Consider the following 17436-nt stretch of genomic DNA (forward strand, 5'->3'; position numbering starts at 1 on the left):
GAGAAGGCTAAACATTTGTTTTGCTGCTTTTTGTCCCCTTAGTGGCCAAGTTCACTTTCTTTGATATGTTTTTTGATGTCATAAAGAGCCGTGCGGTCAACAGACATTTTGACATGTCACAGTGGGGAGAAATGTATAAACTAATGAGGTTTTTTTAAACTGCAGTTTTTCTTTATTTAGATTCAAGTTTTATTTCATTTCAGAGCTCAGCAGAAGCAGAAGTCAGTTTCCTTTAGGTCTCTCTTCATTCTCTGTTAACTCCTGAGAGAAATATCTGGCTGCTAACTAGCTGCTTACTAACTGTGCACAGTAGGCTTTTGCAGCTTTCTCGCTAAAAACGGCTGCCTGCTGCAGCTGAAAACAATGCTTTGAGAGCTGTGGTGAGTGAAAACACTGGGGCACAATATGCTGTAAAACTAAGAGGAACTGCAGTGTGTGTTTGCCACTGTGAGTCACCTCTTTCATAAAAGAAAAAAGCATGCAGGTAAATCATTGCTAACATGAGAAATTAGATTTGAAACCACTCTGATGATGTGAAAATTGCAAGTGCTCTCCTCTTTTTACCACTTCACGGTTTCTACTCCAAAAACTGATCTGCATTTCAAGAAGGAGAGATCATTTGGAAGAAAATTTATTTCAGAAACACGAGCATGCAAATTGAAGTTATTTTGGTGCGGCTCCGACGAGCAGAGCCTCAGATGAAGGTAGGAGGGCGGAGTGGATAAGAGCAGTGATGGTGAGATGATTTAGTCAGCGAGGGAAGCGGAAGTGACGCAGACAAACCAGAGCAGCAGGAACAGCTCGAATCAGGATGAACTGAACATCCAGCTTCGTTTCTGCACAGCGGTAACTTCCTCATTGGTGTCCTCATGTTACAAAAACACCACAGGGAGCCTTTGGATATTCAGAAACACATGACGTGAGTTATGATGGGCTTTTTGTAGTGATGCCACAGACTGTATATAAAGATGGCCCTTCATCTTACTAACATATTAAAGGGAAGTCAAAATGTGTCAGAAATAGTTACTGCACATGCCCATCAAACTCCATGAGGCCTAACCGGGATCTGGATGGTCAGAGACGCTTCATGCCAACTGTTTTCTAGCTTCTAGCTGTCCATCTACTGCACCTGCATGAATAATAATGCTTTACCTTGATACCGTCTCTCCACCCATGGTTGCAGCTGTGCAAACTCGTCCTTCCCTCCATTTTTCCTCTTCTGATTGTCACTGGTTGCACCGAGCAGGAACCTGCGCAGTTGGAAAATTAAGCCGAGACAGTAACGCCAAAAATGGGAAAGCAGTTCATCAACGTGTCAAACATGATCCCTGCAGAGTCCCATGTTTGAGTGCCCAATACACGCGTCAGCAGCCTGATACAAAACCTCTGTGTGTGTCCATGTGGGCTCATTATGGGCGTGGCCAGTTTGAGTGATAGGAGCTACGAGCTGGTAGGCCTGAACTGAGCTAATAACAGAGTCACTAAAGTGTTCTTTGGATCATTTCAATTCATGCCATCACATGCACCTTAGATGAACATGGCAGCTCATTCTGAGGCTGCAGAGGTCACACAGCAGTGCTGATCATGGTCTCTGAGCCCACGTCTTACAGGTGGGAACACAGCAGAGTTCACACAACAACACGCAAACTGAGTCGAACTCTTTGGTCTTATTAGCAGAAAATTAGTGTCAGAAATGACACACGTTATTATTGTGTATTCAGCCTCAGTGAGGAGCTGGGATTTACAAACCTGCACCACCTCAGTGGCTGTGATTATAGTCAGATCTTTTTAAATTGCCGTATTTCATATCCTTTTAATTCAGTGATCTATATGTGACTGTGGGGAAGGCCTTATTTACCCGGGTGGGTCGGTCACTGGGGCTTACTGGCTGTGCATTTTTGCCTATGCTGCTATTTCATTGTTTCTTATTGTCTCCCCCTCTCTGTCCTCCCTATCACTTTCCCTTCCTCACTTTTATCCTTCCTTTCCTCTTTCCTCTTCCATCGTCGCCGTGTGAGTAGAAGTTCACTAAGGAGGCCCCTAAAGAAGATTTGGATGTCCTGATTCAGCCCCTGCTGCAGCACTGCAGCTCAAAGAAGATGAACACGTGGCTCGGTATCTGTCCTCTCATAACAATCTGTCTCTCTATTACTCTTGGCCCGGCTCTGGTTTTGAGTATCTTTGTCACACATGGACATATGCACACACACACACACACACACACACACACACACACACACACACACACACACACACGTCGCTGCCGCTCACTCAGAATTTAACCGGTCTCATATCACAGCCCTCGCCTCCCTCAGCCCCCGCCACCCCGCCACATCTGAGTCCTCTTTTCTCTCCTGCTTTACTCCCTCTTTGCTTTTTGTCGGCCCACGCAGTCCCTCTCTCTCTCTGTCTGTCTCTCTGCTATCTGTCTTAGCGTGGCAGCTCTTATGAAAGTATAATGGTGCTGAAATTCAAATAATGTGGGTCACAAACTGGGCCATTGCCCCATAGCATTTCCCTTCTCTGGGAAGAAAAGATGGTGCTTTAATATGAGGCGGAATAAAGAAACAATGGACGTTCTGAATAAGTGTTGAATTTGACTCAGTCGCTGCTCCGTCACTCTCTCTGCCTCTGACTGCATGTCTTTGTTTCCAACCTAGTTTCTCTTCACTATCTATTGTATCAACACTTTAAACCTGTGCAGCATTTTTCTTCTTCAAAGGCCACGTTGAATGTATCACCAGCACCTGATGTTATTTCAGCATGATCCCAAAATTTAATAAATCTGCACGACACCCAGAATAACTCAGTGATTTTCACCCGGGGACTAAAGATGGCTGATGGCTGGTTGTTTCCTGCTAGTCTCTTCCTGTTTGGACGTCCCCAGAGAGTCTGAGCTGTGCTAGCAGCTCAAGTCCAAAACAGTCTCACTCTCAACTCATCAAATATTGAACACTGGCCACATTTTAACACTCTGGGTAACCTTTAGTGTCCCTTCCACCATCATCTATAATACAGGCATAATCCCACCACTTCCATGCAGTAGTTTTTGTTTCATGTGTTAGATCTCGCTCACACAGCTCCACAGCCCAGTTGGAGACCTGCTGCCAACCTGCAGTCAGAAAAGATGTGTAAAAATATAAAAATCATCGTCATCAAGTCAGGGTCACCAAAGTGATTCCGGTCAGTCGCTCCATGGTTGTACCACAGGAAAATTCACCCAACATTTGAGGAGAATAATTCATGGATATTGATATCCTGACTTTTGGACCTCGGCTCCAAAAACAGTTTCTACAGTTCCCACAATGCATCTCGACCCTGCCTAATCTGTGCACAAGCATTATGCAGCTGTTTTTATAGGATAGTAATGGCTCCGGTTTCTGGTAGATTCACTGAAACGCATAAAAGTATTGAAGAAGTCGTACTGAGTGTGTCACCATGACTGCCTAATGACCTGGAAGTGAACATTAGGGGAAACCCTGACTCATCGAGTTTGGGGACTGTGACGGACATCGATCGATCTCACCCAGCAGGCGGATCTTCATCTCCAAAAAAGACCAGATTTCAGTCAAGGCTTTATTTGGATAAATTGGCCAGATATTCAGAATCTAAGTGGCTGCTCTCTTGCCTGAAACAATATTAAAATTTAATGGCATAATAGCAATTCAAGCTCCTATGTCTCTTATGTTGCTGCTTATCCAAATCCAGCCCATCAACAAGCCCCCGGTTCTGCTCCCATCCTGGAGCCGTTCCAGTTTTCCTGGATGTGTTCTCTTGCTTCTTTCTTTTCCCCAACCTGCCACATTTAAAGATTAGGAGTGCATTTCCTTAGCATTCACTCTTCCTGTAACATGCACAGCATCGTGTTTGTGGCGCCAATAACCATATATATATATATATATATATATATATATATATATATATATATATATATATAGGGGTGTGACTCGATTAGAAAAATTAATCTAATTAATTAGGAGCTTTGTAATTAATTAATCAAAATTAATTTAAATATTTAACATGATAAATATTATTTAATATTAATATTTAATTAATATTTAAGTTTGGTTGATGAATGAATCAATATACTTAAGCCTAAACTTCAAAATTTTGTTTATTTTCCCACCAGTCTACTACACAGACCAACGAAGGGTGTTTCATTTGTGTTTCAGGTGTTCATGTTTAATGTGTTTGCAGATTGTAGTTGATTTTTTTTTTATATATTATGAATATTACTCTGTCCTCTCATGCTAAACTCTTAGAGTCTAGTCATAATGGGGACTGGCTCGATCGCACTCTCAGAAGCTAATGACCAAGCATATAGCCCCCGCTGACATCTCAGCAGTCTTAATGTTGTCCCTTACCCCCCCTCATAGTGTTGTATGTATTTAATGCGCTGCAGCGTGCAGCTGTCAGGGAGCCAGGAGAGTCTAAAGAGTCAGAACAGCCTTTTACGTGCTGCGTTACCCTTTCCCGTTACAGTCATCCTTTTAGAGGCACATTTATGACAACACTATTACACGCTGACTAAAAGCTAAAGCCAGTGTTATGATAATACTTTTCGACCACAGACGTCCTGCTTTAATTTATTTTTTTGTTCACGCTCCATTCAACAAAGAGAAACTGTGTATTTGTAAGTTTAGCTTTCAGAGGAGGTGCTGCTGCCCCTCTGCTGGCTTCCAGCAGTTAGGCAATGAGTTGCAATCAGGCTTTTAGGGAGGACGGCCTTAAAGAGACAGGAGCCAAACAGCTTGTTACAGGCACAGGTTGAACTGAGCAGGCAGTATGAATATAAGAACTTTTTAAACACTGTTTATTTTATGTATGTTATATAAATATTTCCACTGCTCACCTCTCCACCCTCTCACTGCTCTCTCTCTCTCCCACTTTTCCTTCAGGGGTGGTTTATGGCTACAAGGGTCTGCTGCTGCTGCTGGGCATTTTTCTGGCCTACGAGACCAAGTCTGTCTCCACAGAAAAAATCAATGACCATCGGGCTGTGGGGATGGCTATTTACAACGTTGCTGTGAGTCCGTAAAGAAACAACTCCATCGTGCCTAAGCCCGTTTCTGGGTGCAGCGCTTTAAATTTTTACAGCTGTCTTGCTCCTGTAGGACGTGGAATAACAAAGTGGCAATAAGTATGGTTTTTATTACTCCACAGCACAAAACGCCTGTAGTATATCAGCGGGGAGTTAATCAGTGCCAGTGGTCCATGATTACTTTGGAGCTGAGATTTCCACAACTTACTTTCCAGCTCATTTGGCCGAGAAACTTGGCCAGCTACAAGTCCAATTCTCAGGCGATCCATTAAGGTCGTGGTCATTCGTAAAGTTACTGTCACAGGTAACGTACGGGAGCTCGTGTAACTTCCAGAAAACCATTAGTGATACCTCGGTGCCAACTGCAGCCATCATTCATTAGCATGCAGGATGTGCTTGTGCTGTGTGTGCAAGCTAACACCAGTCAAAGCAAGAGCGCTTTTATATTACACCAGATTCTGTTTGCAAAGACAGCAGGAGAGCAGGAGCAGCTGAATCACAGGAGGCGGAGTTACTGAGGGGCTGTGTCAGGGCCCCACAACTCAGAGCTGGAAATTAGTGTGTGTGTGTGTGTGTGTGTGTGTGTGTGTGTGTGTGTGTGTGTGTGTGTGTGTGTGTGTGTGTGCGTATGTTTATAATACCTTGTGGGGACAATTTTCCTGACATATACTACGTTGTGGGGACCAATTGCTCCTTGTGGGGACTGGAACCTTGTCCCCACAAGGGGAAACCCTGTTTTTGGGTCAGGGGTCAGAGTTAGGGCTAAGGTATGAATTGAGTTTAGGTTAGGGTTAGGGTTAGGTATGTGATGGTTAGGGTTAGGAAAAGGGTAAAGGTAAGGTTTAGGCTGTAGAAATGAATGGAAGTCAATGGAAATTCCCCACAAAGATAGCAAAACACACTTGTGTGTGTGTGTGTGTGTGTGTGTGTCCTCCAGGTTGGAGGCTACGTTTCCACCGCCGAGGTGCCGGTGCCGGTGTCAGTTTCAATGATCCAGCGAAATGCTTAAGAACGAGTCTGCGTTTCCACCGCGTTTGTGAACTGATCCCATGTTTCGGCCGAGTGAACGGTTCAAACGCCGGCACCAGAACCCTGTCGGTGGAAAAGTGTCCTGAGTGTCCCGATTTCCACAGGCACCACCGTCACCTTCACCTCCCACATCCTCTCTAGCTCTGCTCTCAGTTTGTGGTATTTATCGAGGTTCCCGTGTTCCTTTTTCTGGATGTTGCTGTATATAAATGTGCATTTCTGTCCATATCAGAATAAGGTGCTGAAGGTGGTGCCTTGCTGCCATGATACTCTTGTTTGTAAAGTGGACGCCCAAAGGCATTTCATGATAAATAATATTAAATAAAATCAAAAGACTAAAAAAAGACTTTTATTGCACAGCACTCTGATGTAACTCAATCATATCAGAGTGCTGCAGTTTCAGTGCTGAGCACACACAGCGTGGGTAATGCAAATACATCCACGAGCCTGCTCACCCAGTGTGGAGTTATCCGGTCCCACCGCAGCAATAGGTTTAAAAATGCACCCGTTCGGGCCCTAAAGGATGGCAGTAAGAGCAGCCGTCAGTCATAAACATTTTTCAGCGGCTGTTAATAGCAAGTGAATCATCTTAAACGGCGGCACCTAGGATGCACTTCACACTGAAATAGCAGCCATTATGTTCACCGCAGCCACTTTAGACAAATTCTTGCTGCCATTTGCTGACACCGGTGACACAGACTAACTTTGGAGCTGATGTGAAACGTCTGGAGGGGAAAATGGTTTCTGTTACTTTAACTGCCAGAGTTTTTCAGAAGTAGGCAAACATTTTTTCAAACATATTTATTTCTGGTTCTGTTTTTAACTGAGATTTTCCTGCACTAGCCCCGATCCCATTACTAAATAAAAAAGTGCTCCCTAATGAGCATCTGTGCATTTATCATCTTATACTCAGTGGATATATAATTAATAAATGGATAGATCTCGCCTCATTTGTCAAGGAAAAGATTTATCATCCATCCATCATTTATGGTTGTTTATGATGTCATTAAATGCAGCTTTGCGTGGCCATTTCATCCCATGGCTCCTTAATGCGAGTCAAGTCTAATGGTGCTATTTTATCTTATAATATTCACATTTCAGTTTTATGACGATGTGAATAGTTAATGGCGTCTGTAAAGGGACCTCCTTCCTCTTTGCTAAGCTGCGAGCTCCAGGCTCTGATGAGATGACAATGTGGTGATTGTCAGCACGCTGGTGCCACTTCAGTCATGACTTTTTAATGCTGTTTTCACATGGGAGCCCTCCCCGGAATGACAAACAGATGCCTGATGCTTTTATGGTTGTGATTTTCCTCCACTCTCATCCTCTCACTCTCCAGCCTCCTGTCCTCCAACCCTACCTCCCTTCTTTCTCTTTACCTTTAGTCGCGCTCTTCCCTTTGTTCTTACTTGTCGCTCTCTGTCTTCCTGCAGGTGTTGTGCCTGATCACAGCTCCAGTGACTATGATCCTGTCTTCGCAGCAGGACGCCTCCTTTGCCTTTGCCTCTCTAGCTATCGTCTTCTCTGCCTACATCACCCTGGTGGTGCTCTTTGTGCCCAAGGTGCTCCTGCTTATGATTGATACCTTTTAAGAACCACCGGCATTCACAGTGCAGTGAAAGTGAAGGTCAAACATTTCAGTTTCAGCATCTTTAGGAAAAGCTGTAAACTTCCTGTTATTCAGTCTGACAGCTTTTTGTTTTCTGAGCTGCATAAACACGCTTTGATGTTTGAGTGTAAAGCAACATTGGACCGGCTCACGTATCATATCTGTCAGAGTTTCACTGTTAAAGTAATAAATGTCTTACTGGAAGCTCTTACATTTGTAGCTGCTGTTTGGGGAGAAAACAAAGTGAAACGTTTTACAGCGTCTTCCTTTTCCTGTTGGTTCTGAGCAGAAGCAGAGCTGAGAGGTGCACATGCTGCACACAGAAGGAAGAGTGCCACTTACAGAAATTCAAATTTCATTAACAGGAAATCACAATATCGTCTCCACTGTTTGATTGTCAGGATATTTATGGGAGCTCACTGCTGTGCATAGATGGCAGCAGTGAGCTCTGAAGTTGTCACTAAAGTAAAATAAAAGTCTTCAGTGATGGAGGAATGTGAATGATTTAGCTGAGAGGGCTGCAAATATCAAAGCTGTTTTATTAGGTGCTCTGAATAGCTGCATTATTCATTCAGCACAGGGCAGTCGGCCCCTGTCCTGGTTTAGTTCTTTATTGGCTTCCCTGTCCCTGTGATGGTTCAGATGCGGCGTCTCATCACCCGCGGTGAGTGGCAGTCAGAGCAGCAGGACACCCTGAAGACCGGCTCATCCACCAACAACAACGACGAGGAGAAGTCCCGGCAGCTGGAGAGGGAGAACAGGGAGCTGCAGAAGATCATCCAGGAGGTGAGGACGCATTTAAAAGATACACATTATTGTTATTATTATTTTTAAACATGCACATCCACATACTGAAATATGCATTCACTGTACAGAAATCACGTGGAATTCATCTATTGTGTATGTTGATGTGTGCTGTGGCTGCATGATGTGATATGATGCTTTGGAAGATACAGGAAGAGGTTTGCATGCACTGCAAAGACAGTGGACCTCATTCACTAATATGTGCATAGATACAGTCTTACTCTGCATGCACAGATTTCCCTTCAGAGAGCAGCCAGGTCTGTTTGTACCACTGTGTGTATGTTAGTGTGATGGAGCCCGAACCAACAAGTGTGTGCTCTCTGTCTTTAATCACAGACAATATAAAGGTTGGGTGTAGACGCCGATGGCTTCACTTTTCAGACCCAGGAGCTACATCCATCTTTAAAACTGTCTGTTCTCCCACAGCCCCATTTCTCTGTGGATGGATGGATGGATGCTTTATTGATTCCAGAGGAAATTAGGGCATCCAGCAGATTAACATGCACGATAAATACAAACGATGAAGGTAGCTGTATAAGCTATAAACCAGCCATCACCAATAGGTGGACCTCGGTCCGGATCCGGACCGAAATGATGTCCCAAGCGGACCCGAACCTAATACCAAAACAGAAATAACCACTTAATTAAAATCTTGTTGAGCGCTTTCTGGTTTACCAGCGCAGCTTTTACAGTCATTACGGTAGTAGTGAAGCGTCCAAGGAAACCCATTGACCAATTACATGCGAGTTTGGCTATACCACGTGATACCACCAAACTGGTTCCTGCCGGCTGGTAAACTTTGTAACAAACAGGGTTATTATAGTTAACGAAAACGAACGAAATAATGAAAACTGGAACTGAAAAAAACATTTTCATTAACTGAAATAAATAAAATCTATTGTTAAAAGCAAAAAACAGTATTGTGAGTTTACAAAACTAACTAAAACTAACTGAAATTATAGATAAAATGACCTTTGTTTTCCTAATTTTATTTAAAACCCTTGTGGATTGATATGAAGTCATTTTTTTTCTGCTCTAACATTTTAAGCCGGGAGCGCCATCGGGCAACTGTGTGCGTGTGTGTGCGTGCTCACCGCATCGGTCCGCAAAGTAATGGCAGCGGTCTGCTGAGAAACCGCACTGATCCTTCACCGTAACCTGACGTGCACCTCCGGAGAAATCGAACTACATGTCGGGTCCACACAGCCCACAAGGTTGTGATCAACCTGTTCAGTCCTTGTGCGTTTCTGCCTACTTTTTGCTGCAGTGTTTGAATTTATCAGTGAGAGAATAACAATCAGGACTAATAATCAAAGCATCAATATAAGGACTCACGAATGTCAGCAAATTCCTGGAGGGAGACTGCTGGAACTATCAGAATGGATGAAGAAAGGGGAAAAACAGGGACAAATATGTTTGCAGCCAAAAAACTGAGCACAAAGAGCGAGGACCAAAAAAGTCCCAGCCGGCACCGCATATAAAACACCAGCACACAACCGCAAGGTAATTAACACACATAATCCAGCTACACAAGCAGAAATGATCAGCCACTTAAGTAGGTTGTGTACAGAGGCCGCAAAGCTAGCTCTCCGAGCAGCTCCAAACCAGAAGCAGCTTCATGTGGTGAGAACATCAGGATGCAGCTGGATTTGAGCTTTGACTCCTTCAAAGATGTTCTGATGTTTTACACCACGTGTTCTGCACTGACGCTGAAGTTTGTTGGAGAGTTTATTCAGTTTGGAGTTCATGTTTTTCTTTGTTTCTCCTTGTTGATGTTCATGTGTGTCTTTAATATTACACACATTAAACACGTAATGCTGCTATTTTGTGAAAAGTTGGTTGTTGAATGCAATTTTTTAAACTGTATCTTTTGTCGAGTTATTATTACACAATAGTCACTCTGCACCTGACAAAGTATGAAAAACTATAACTGACGAAAACTAAACTAAAACTACTGCATACAGTAGTATGCAGTAATATACAGTAGAATGCAGTAATAAACAGCAGTATGCAGTAATATACAGTAGTATCCAGTAATAAACAGCAGTATGCAGTAATATACAGTAGAATGCAGTAATAAACAGTAGTATGCAGTAATATACAGTAGAATGCAGTAATAAACAGCAGTATGCAGTAATATACAGTAGAATGCAGTAATAAACAGTAGTATGCAGTAATATACAGTAGAATGCAGTAATAAACAGCAGTATGCAGTAATATATAGTAATATGTAGTAGTATACAGTAATATACTGTAATAAACAGTGGTATAAACAACGTAACAAAGTATCTGAAAATAAAGGCTGATATTTTCCTCCTGGAACGACCGTTCTGCCTTCTTCAGGGATCGTCATCCTGGGATGCATATTCATCTACACATGCTGCTCTGTTTGCTGAAGCTTCATAACGGCCCTGATCCTGTAATAACAGACCAAAGATGTTTCACTCATTCACACAGTTGAGACGCTGAAGCCAGCAAATGTATTTTTCAGAAATCAGAATCATTTTTGATCAGTTTAATCATTATTTTGAAAATGTTCTTATTAAACTGTAGACACAGGGCTCTGTGCTGGCATTATTGTGTGAAGGTGACTTGTTGTCAGAAATTCCTAAAAGCTGCTGTGTGGTGGAAAACGCTGCCGACAGAACGAGGACCCCAGAAAAATGATTCATGAACTTTGTGATTGGAAAATGTTTCCGGAGCGTGAAGTGAGACGAGACGTCAGCAGAAAGAAAGACGAGTGTCTGTAAACCTGATGCTCAGGATGTCATCAGGAAGTCATATGCCAGGGGTGTCCAAACTTCCGGTCCACGAATTGATTTTAAAAAATAACATACATTTTGGCCCTTTAAGTTACTTTTTTGACATTTCGCTTAACCCGCTTAACTGGAAGTTAATTTATGTAACCCATAAATGTTACATAAATTAGTGTTTCTGATGGCTGCCATCAGTTATCATGCTAAATAAAATGTTTAACATCATAAACTTTTATTTTCTGCAATAATCCAGATGCCACATGGACAAATCTCGTGGCTCTTTGCAGAGGGACCCTGAGCGATGCTAACGTCAGGGCTGGCCAGCAGAAAAACCTCTGTGCTGCGGTTATAACGACTGTGCATGATGTTGGGCTCTGTGCTGGTCATGTGACCAATCTCTGCTGTAACGGCATAAATGCTTCATTTCTTAATCAGGGACTCTCGTTGTGTTTCAGAAAGAGGAGAGGGTTTCGGCGCTCCGCAACCAGCTGGCTGAACGACAGGCTCTACGCAACCGCCGCCGGCCCTCCATGGGCCAGAATCAGAACCACAATGCCCCGCCTCCTTCATCCCAGCCGGATCCCAAGTCCCTGCTCCCTCCGCCCGGCTATCCCAACCCAACCACAGACAATCATTCCCTCCCACCTTCCTTCTCCAACTCCTCCAACCTCTACCCAGCGGACAGCAAGATGAGCCGCAACCACTGTCACAACAGCCAGATCCCACTTCTGTATAAATAGGTGAACCACGGGAGGGCCCGGGTGGGGGAGGCGGTCGCACGATGCACACGAGGGACACAGAACACCACGAGACACTGTGAGTTTCACTTGTTCGGGCAATGAGCACAGCGGTGTAGTGACACTGTTTTAAGCTGCCGTGAGTACACAGGAGAGTCACGCAGGTAACACCCATCCTCTAAGTTCTGATCTCACTGTGTTCAGGCACACGTGGAGGCTCGACACGGCAAAAAGCACACCTGAGACGAGCAGCACTCGATGTCTTTTTCAGAGATCGCGTGAACAGTAGTCCATTAATCATTCTTCATTTGTTATCTGGTTTTGTTGTGGAGACACCGTGTCGAGGATCTTCAGAGGATGTGTTTGTGTCTTTGCCGTATCATCGCCACATTTCGTCTCTCGACTTTGTTGGTTAGACAGACGCATACAGTAGTTATTTATATCGGTCTGTACTATTTGATTGTTTTGTCAGATTTGTTGTTCTTTGTTAACCTTTCAGGAGAGTTGTGAAAACTGAAATTTACAAAAGGACAAAGCAATGTACAGTTTTTCTCTCTAGTGTTTCCTCTAAAAAGCAGCTGAGAAGCTCAGAAGTGACATTATTAAACAGCCATAATTTAAAAAGGCCAGGGAGCTAAGCATGCATGGATGTGTGTCGTCAGGACTGTGTGTTCAAGTACAAACCTGCATTTTAATAAGCTAGTTCCTTATTAGACCCTGATCAACACGAGGACAGTTTTGATAGTTGGGTTTGAAATCATACTTTACAATGTATTTTTGGAGATTGTGTTGCATTTATTTAGCAGTGTAGTACAGTAGTAGCCATCAAGTAATTCCCTCATCCTGCATCTAATGTATCTTGCAGATGTTGTCAGACACTGAAGCAGCCACTGCAAATGTCCTAAAAACAACATTTTTAAGAAAAGCGAGGCTAACGAGAGTTTTGGCTGATTTCCCCTTCGAGGTCGAGTCCCTGTGCGCCTCTGGACCTGACGCCCTTCTGACTGCCTCCATGCAGAAAATAGAAGCGTCACATAAACTGACCCAACAGTCATATCATCTGTGGTGATCAGGTTTGGGGCCAAACGCCAGCTGCCAGTGGCTCACAGAGTGCTCAGTATCAGTATCAGTGCAGACGTTTGTCCCCAAGGATCGCTCTTTGTTTGCAGACATTCAAAAGGTTAAACACGTTAATTTATTCTCCACGCTCAGCATTTACAGGATTCCTCCTGGGGGGCAGTTGTTTTTATTGGCATTGTGAATTTGTGCCCCAGACAGGTTTATCTCCTTGCCCCCCAAATAAATGGTGAAGTGTCTCCATTTTGATACTGTGCATTAGAAACACTCAGAAGTGGTTTTTAGAGCGAGCAGACTGAAAGCTGCGCTCAGTCCCGAGGTGCAGCAGGAGACGACCTTGAAAGGGAGATGAGCCAAACTGAATGTGGTTTTTATGCTGGAGCTGTTTGATGTGCCCCCTGCTGTCTATTCTGACAGCCCAGTTTCTGCTAAATGTTTCCATCACCTGGGTGCAGGTGCCCGTCATCCATCTTCATATGCATATGTGGTAAAGATACATGAGGATGGAAGAACTGGAGCCATCCAAATTCTAACCTAGCAGGAGAAGAGTCTGTACTTTCTGCCTTCTAAAAATCAAAGCCACTTTATACTTCGACAGCAGTGAGACTGCGCTGAGTCCAGGGGCTTCTGTGATGGCTGTTACTGTAGATATGCAGAGAAAGCACAAGTTTTTATACCAGTAAAATTGTCACCCGTCATACTTGTAAACTTCTTTATTTCTTTAAATGAGATATATATATATGTATACTTTCCCACAGACAATCGGGAATGAAGCTCATTTTTCTGTTTTGCCTTTGGATAAGATGTGAAAGTTTTAAAGAAGGACATAAAGTCGTGTGACATCGTGTATTTATTCAGCAGTTAATGCCGATGGACCATTTCATTCACGAGCTGTTTCCAGGTTTTATAAATCAGTGACGCCTGAACAACTCTGTGAGTAACACAACACTCTGTCAGATATGCTGAAATATGTCAGCGTGCACTTTAAACAGTCTGTGTCGCTGGTTCAGCTCAGGGTTCACAGGAGGACACACAGTCAGCTGCAATGAATGAAAAAGGCCATTTTTATTAACTGTGCAGTACCGGGTCACATAGTGTAATATATGAATGCAGAAATACATTCAGAAATGTTCTATTATCTTGCACATATATAATAATATACATGGATTTGGGGATATTTGTATTCACTATATCTAAGATCTTAAATGTTAATATATTTCAGAGTATGTGTATGCAGATATATGGCTACGTAAATAAAAGTCATTGTTTTTTCACTGGGCATTTTTCTGTTTCACTGACACCTCTCAGATAAGTGGGTATATAAGGTAAGCCCCCAAATCTATGGGGGTTTATGCAGATGCACACTGACCGTGTTTACAGTATCCACTAGATGTCAGCAGTTATTTGTTGCTTCTCTGACTCGCTCGGCTCGACTGTTATGACCAATTAACTCTGCCGGGGTGTGAGTGAAACTTGATATTTGACTGTAGGTCGACTCAGCAGGACTTGAAAGAGCAAATAAACCCAGAAGAAAAGCTCATTAAACAAAAGCAAGAAGCAAAGTTTGACACGATGGCCAGCAGCAAAGCCTCGTGGGAACCTCACTACACAGACAATAAGTGGATGTTTGCCTCACATATGAAACAAAAGATGACAAATTGCTCCCAAGTGCATCTGTTATTTGTATGATGTGTGTTTATCGATGATGACAGCCTGACAGACCCAGCTGTGCTGCCGTCCCATGATCCCTTATCACGCACAACTTCCTGTTTCGTGTCTGTCTCCAGCCCACTGAAAACAAGGTATGTGGTAATATTCAGAGGAGGGGTTGGTGTGAAGGAGGCGAGAGGCTGTAGAGTGCGTGTGGGGGTGGGGGCGGCGATGGGAGGGTGCCGCTGGGGAAAACCCGCTCTGAGCTGAGGCTTCTGTGGGCCTCCACCTGACACAGCACTCGGCAAGACGCAGGAAAAAAGAAAAAAGCAGGAAATTCCCCTCCACTGCTGTGATCTAACAGTGGAAGTATTCGCTGGCTGTGGAGGAATTTCATAGCAACTTTTACCAGCGTGTGTGTCCTTGTGTGTGTGTGTGTGTGTGTGTGTGTATGGGCTACAGCACTGGGTGGACAGACTTACAACTCAGCTGCAAATGTATGTTTGGCATCTCAGCTATGAAAAGAGGCCGTTCTCTGTAGTTTTATGCAGTTTTATTATGTTCACAACTTACATAAATATTTTAAACCCCTATCCCAGTGATTTAAATACTAATAAATACTAATAAATACATACAAGCTGTAACAGGACCTGAACAGAGCTGTGCCTGATACAGCAGAGAAAATCGAGCTGACTACAATCTCAGGTCAGTATAAATAAAAAGTGCCTGAAGTAGAAACAATGTTGCAAACTGTTACAGTTTATAGTTTAAAAAATCAGCCTAGCATCTTTAGCTAGAAGGTTCATCTCCATTGAGATTTAAAAACATGTTAGTATCACCATGTAGATGAAATAAAAACAATATGTGTACACAAAGTTTTTTAAGCCAAAATGAGGCTCTGTGCAGCTTTTCTGCGTGAAGCAGAGAGTCATTTCAAAGTGCAAACACACCAAAGAAGGTCCTTCCATCCTCCGTCTCCAGCTGTGATGGCTTGTAGGTTTCTGTCCACAGCGTGTCTCCTTTATTCAGCTGGAACACAGCGCCCAGGTAAATGGCGTTGTACCAGCTCTGCTCGTCTGTGAAGTCATCCTCCTGAACCGTGTTTTGGCACGCCGACCTCACCGCGCTCATCAGAGAGGACCTGCTTCCTATGGACTCTGAGTAGCGCCAGATCCTGTGGCTGAGAGCCATCAGGCCTCTTTCAGCTTCCTCGTCACCACCGCTGTTGCCACAGGTCACTCTGAAGGACGCCTGGCTGTAGACGAAGTAGAGGCCGGTGTGTGGGATGATGATTTTATTGTCCTCCAGCTTGAAGCCGCCCTGAGCGAACGCCTGGCCCTGACCGTTCCTCCACTCCAGCTGACCATTTGAGTCGCTACCTGCAAAAAGAGCCGAAATGTTACAGCCTTGAAGCACCTGAGAGTCCGTTACTGACAGGTGTGTTACTTTTGAAGCAGAATGAAATATTGACTGAAGCCAATGAATAACTTCCTTATAGTGCTCTTGGCTTCAGAAAAAACAGACCTACAAATATCACACAGCAAGGAGAAAGAGTCTGAAAGCCGAGATTATGAACTTATTGTTTGCTGAGAACCAAATCAAGGTAAGCAGTGACTCACCTTCTAGATGGATGGCTGCCTTGGCTTTGCTGCTGATCCATCTCAGTGTGTGGTGGGGATCTGAGGGGAGGAAGACAAATGTGAGTTTGTCTCAAATAATCCGCAGAGACTCAAATATCGCTCGAAAACCTCTCGTAAGCACCCGTGTGTATAATCACCTGTCGGGTCAGCGGTGTTTTTCTCCTTTGGTGCTTCGGTCTGTCCCGATTGTGTCTGCATGGAGGAAAAACATGATTAGAGATACACACACACACACACACACACACACACAAATTACTTCTCATCATCCTCAGAGAGATGAGCTGCTCCTTACCATCATATCTGGCCTTCTATTCCAGTAGCAGGCAAACAGCAGGACGCCTCCCAAACAAAGACCCACGATGAAGAGGACGCTGCACCCCTTCCATATCCACTCTGCAGGTGATCTCTTCTCAACTAAAACCACCGTCTTCGCCTCAGCACCAGCCTCCACATCAACTGGTGTGGTTGTGTATGCCACCATGCTGCGTACAAAGCCTCTGCCGTCTTGTGTTTAGAGAAGTTCAGAAATTAAACACTTGTCTGTGCTGACACTTCTCTCTTTGTGTGTGCTGTTGTGTTAAGTGTGAACTTCTGCCAGAGAGCCTGTAGTATTTATGCAGCGCAGTTGCTCCAGCAGAAGGGAAACTCCAGTGATGTCACTCTGTAAGTGGAGACCACGCAGCAGCAGCGGCGGCTGAGCGGCTGGGGTCATGGAGAACGGAGAAGGAAAGAGAAGTCACAAAATTTTTAGTGGAGTTTCACCGCAGGAGTTATGGTTTTAGGATGGGAAAGTGGTTCATGGCGACTTTTGGTTTCTAAAAAAAAATCACATACACAGATATTCAGGCGCACACATGACATGAGGCAGAGTTACACCACACTGAGCTTCAGTCACACAGCTCAGCGCATTTAGAGGTCCGACCAGATGTTTTAAAGAGACCTGTTAGCTGACAGCTTATCTCCAAATCACATTTACATATTTTTCTCCAGCTTGTAGTGCTGTTCTAGTAACCTGATTGTTTTTATCACCCAGAGAAGTCTATGTTTCCTTTACTTTTATATAACAGAAGTATTTGATGCAGACCTTATTGTG

General features: G+C 43.8%; 2 protein-coding genes across 3 annotated transcripts in view; one reads left to right on the top strand and one right to left on the bottom strand.

The window, feature by feature from the left end:
* Positions 1-14327, top strand: part of gabbr1a (gamma-aminobutyric acid (GABA) B receptor, 1a) — a 129929-nt gene extending 115602 nt beyond the window's left edge. Inside the window, exons 20-24 of one of the 2 annotated variants that reach the window (XM_030749485.1) lie at positions 2022-2115; positions 4899-5026; positions 7504-7632; positions 8322-8465; positions 11695-11979. In XM_030749485.1, the coding sequence (XP_030605345.1) occupies positions 2022-2115; positions 4899-5026; positions 7504-7632; positions 8322-8465; positions 11695-11979 (780 nt within the window). Of the gene's footprint in view, positions 1-2021; positions 2116-4898; positions 5027-7503; positions 7633-8321; positions 8466-11694 lie in introns of both variants that reach the window. The other variant, XM_030749486.1, reaches the window with a different exon arrangement.
* Positions 14328-15402: 1075 nt separating this feature from the next.
* On the bottom strand, positions 15403-16908 carry tnfb (tumor necrosis factor b (TNF superfamily, member 2)). The gene is made up of 4 exons (XM_030750009.1): positions 16636-16908; positions 16481-16535; positions 16323-16382; positions 15403-16082 (listed from the first exon to the last, which is right to left on the bottom strand). The coding sequence occupies exons 1-4, from the start codon at positions 16822-16824 to the stop codon at positions 15637-15639; spliced, it is 750 nt and encodes a 249-aa protein (XP_030605869.1). The 5' UTR covers positions 16825-16908; the 3' UTR covers positions 15403-15636.
* Between the last annotated feature and the right edge of the window lie 528 nt (positions 16909-17436).

Source organism: Archocentrus centrarchus, chromosome 16 (genome assembly GCF_007364275.1).
Source record: "Archocentrus centrarchus isolate MPI-CPG fArcCen1 chromosome 16, fArcCen1, whole genome shotgun sequence".
NCBI lineage: Eukaryota > Metazoa > Chordata > Actinopteri > Cichliformes > Cichlidae > Archocentrus > Archocentrus centrarchus.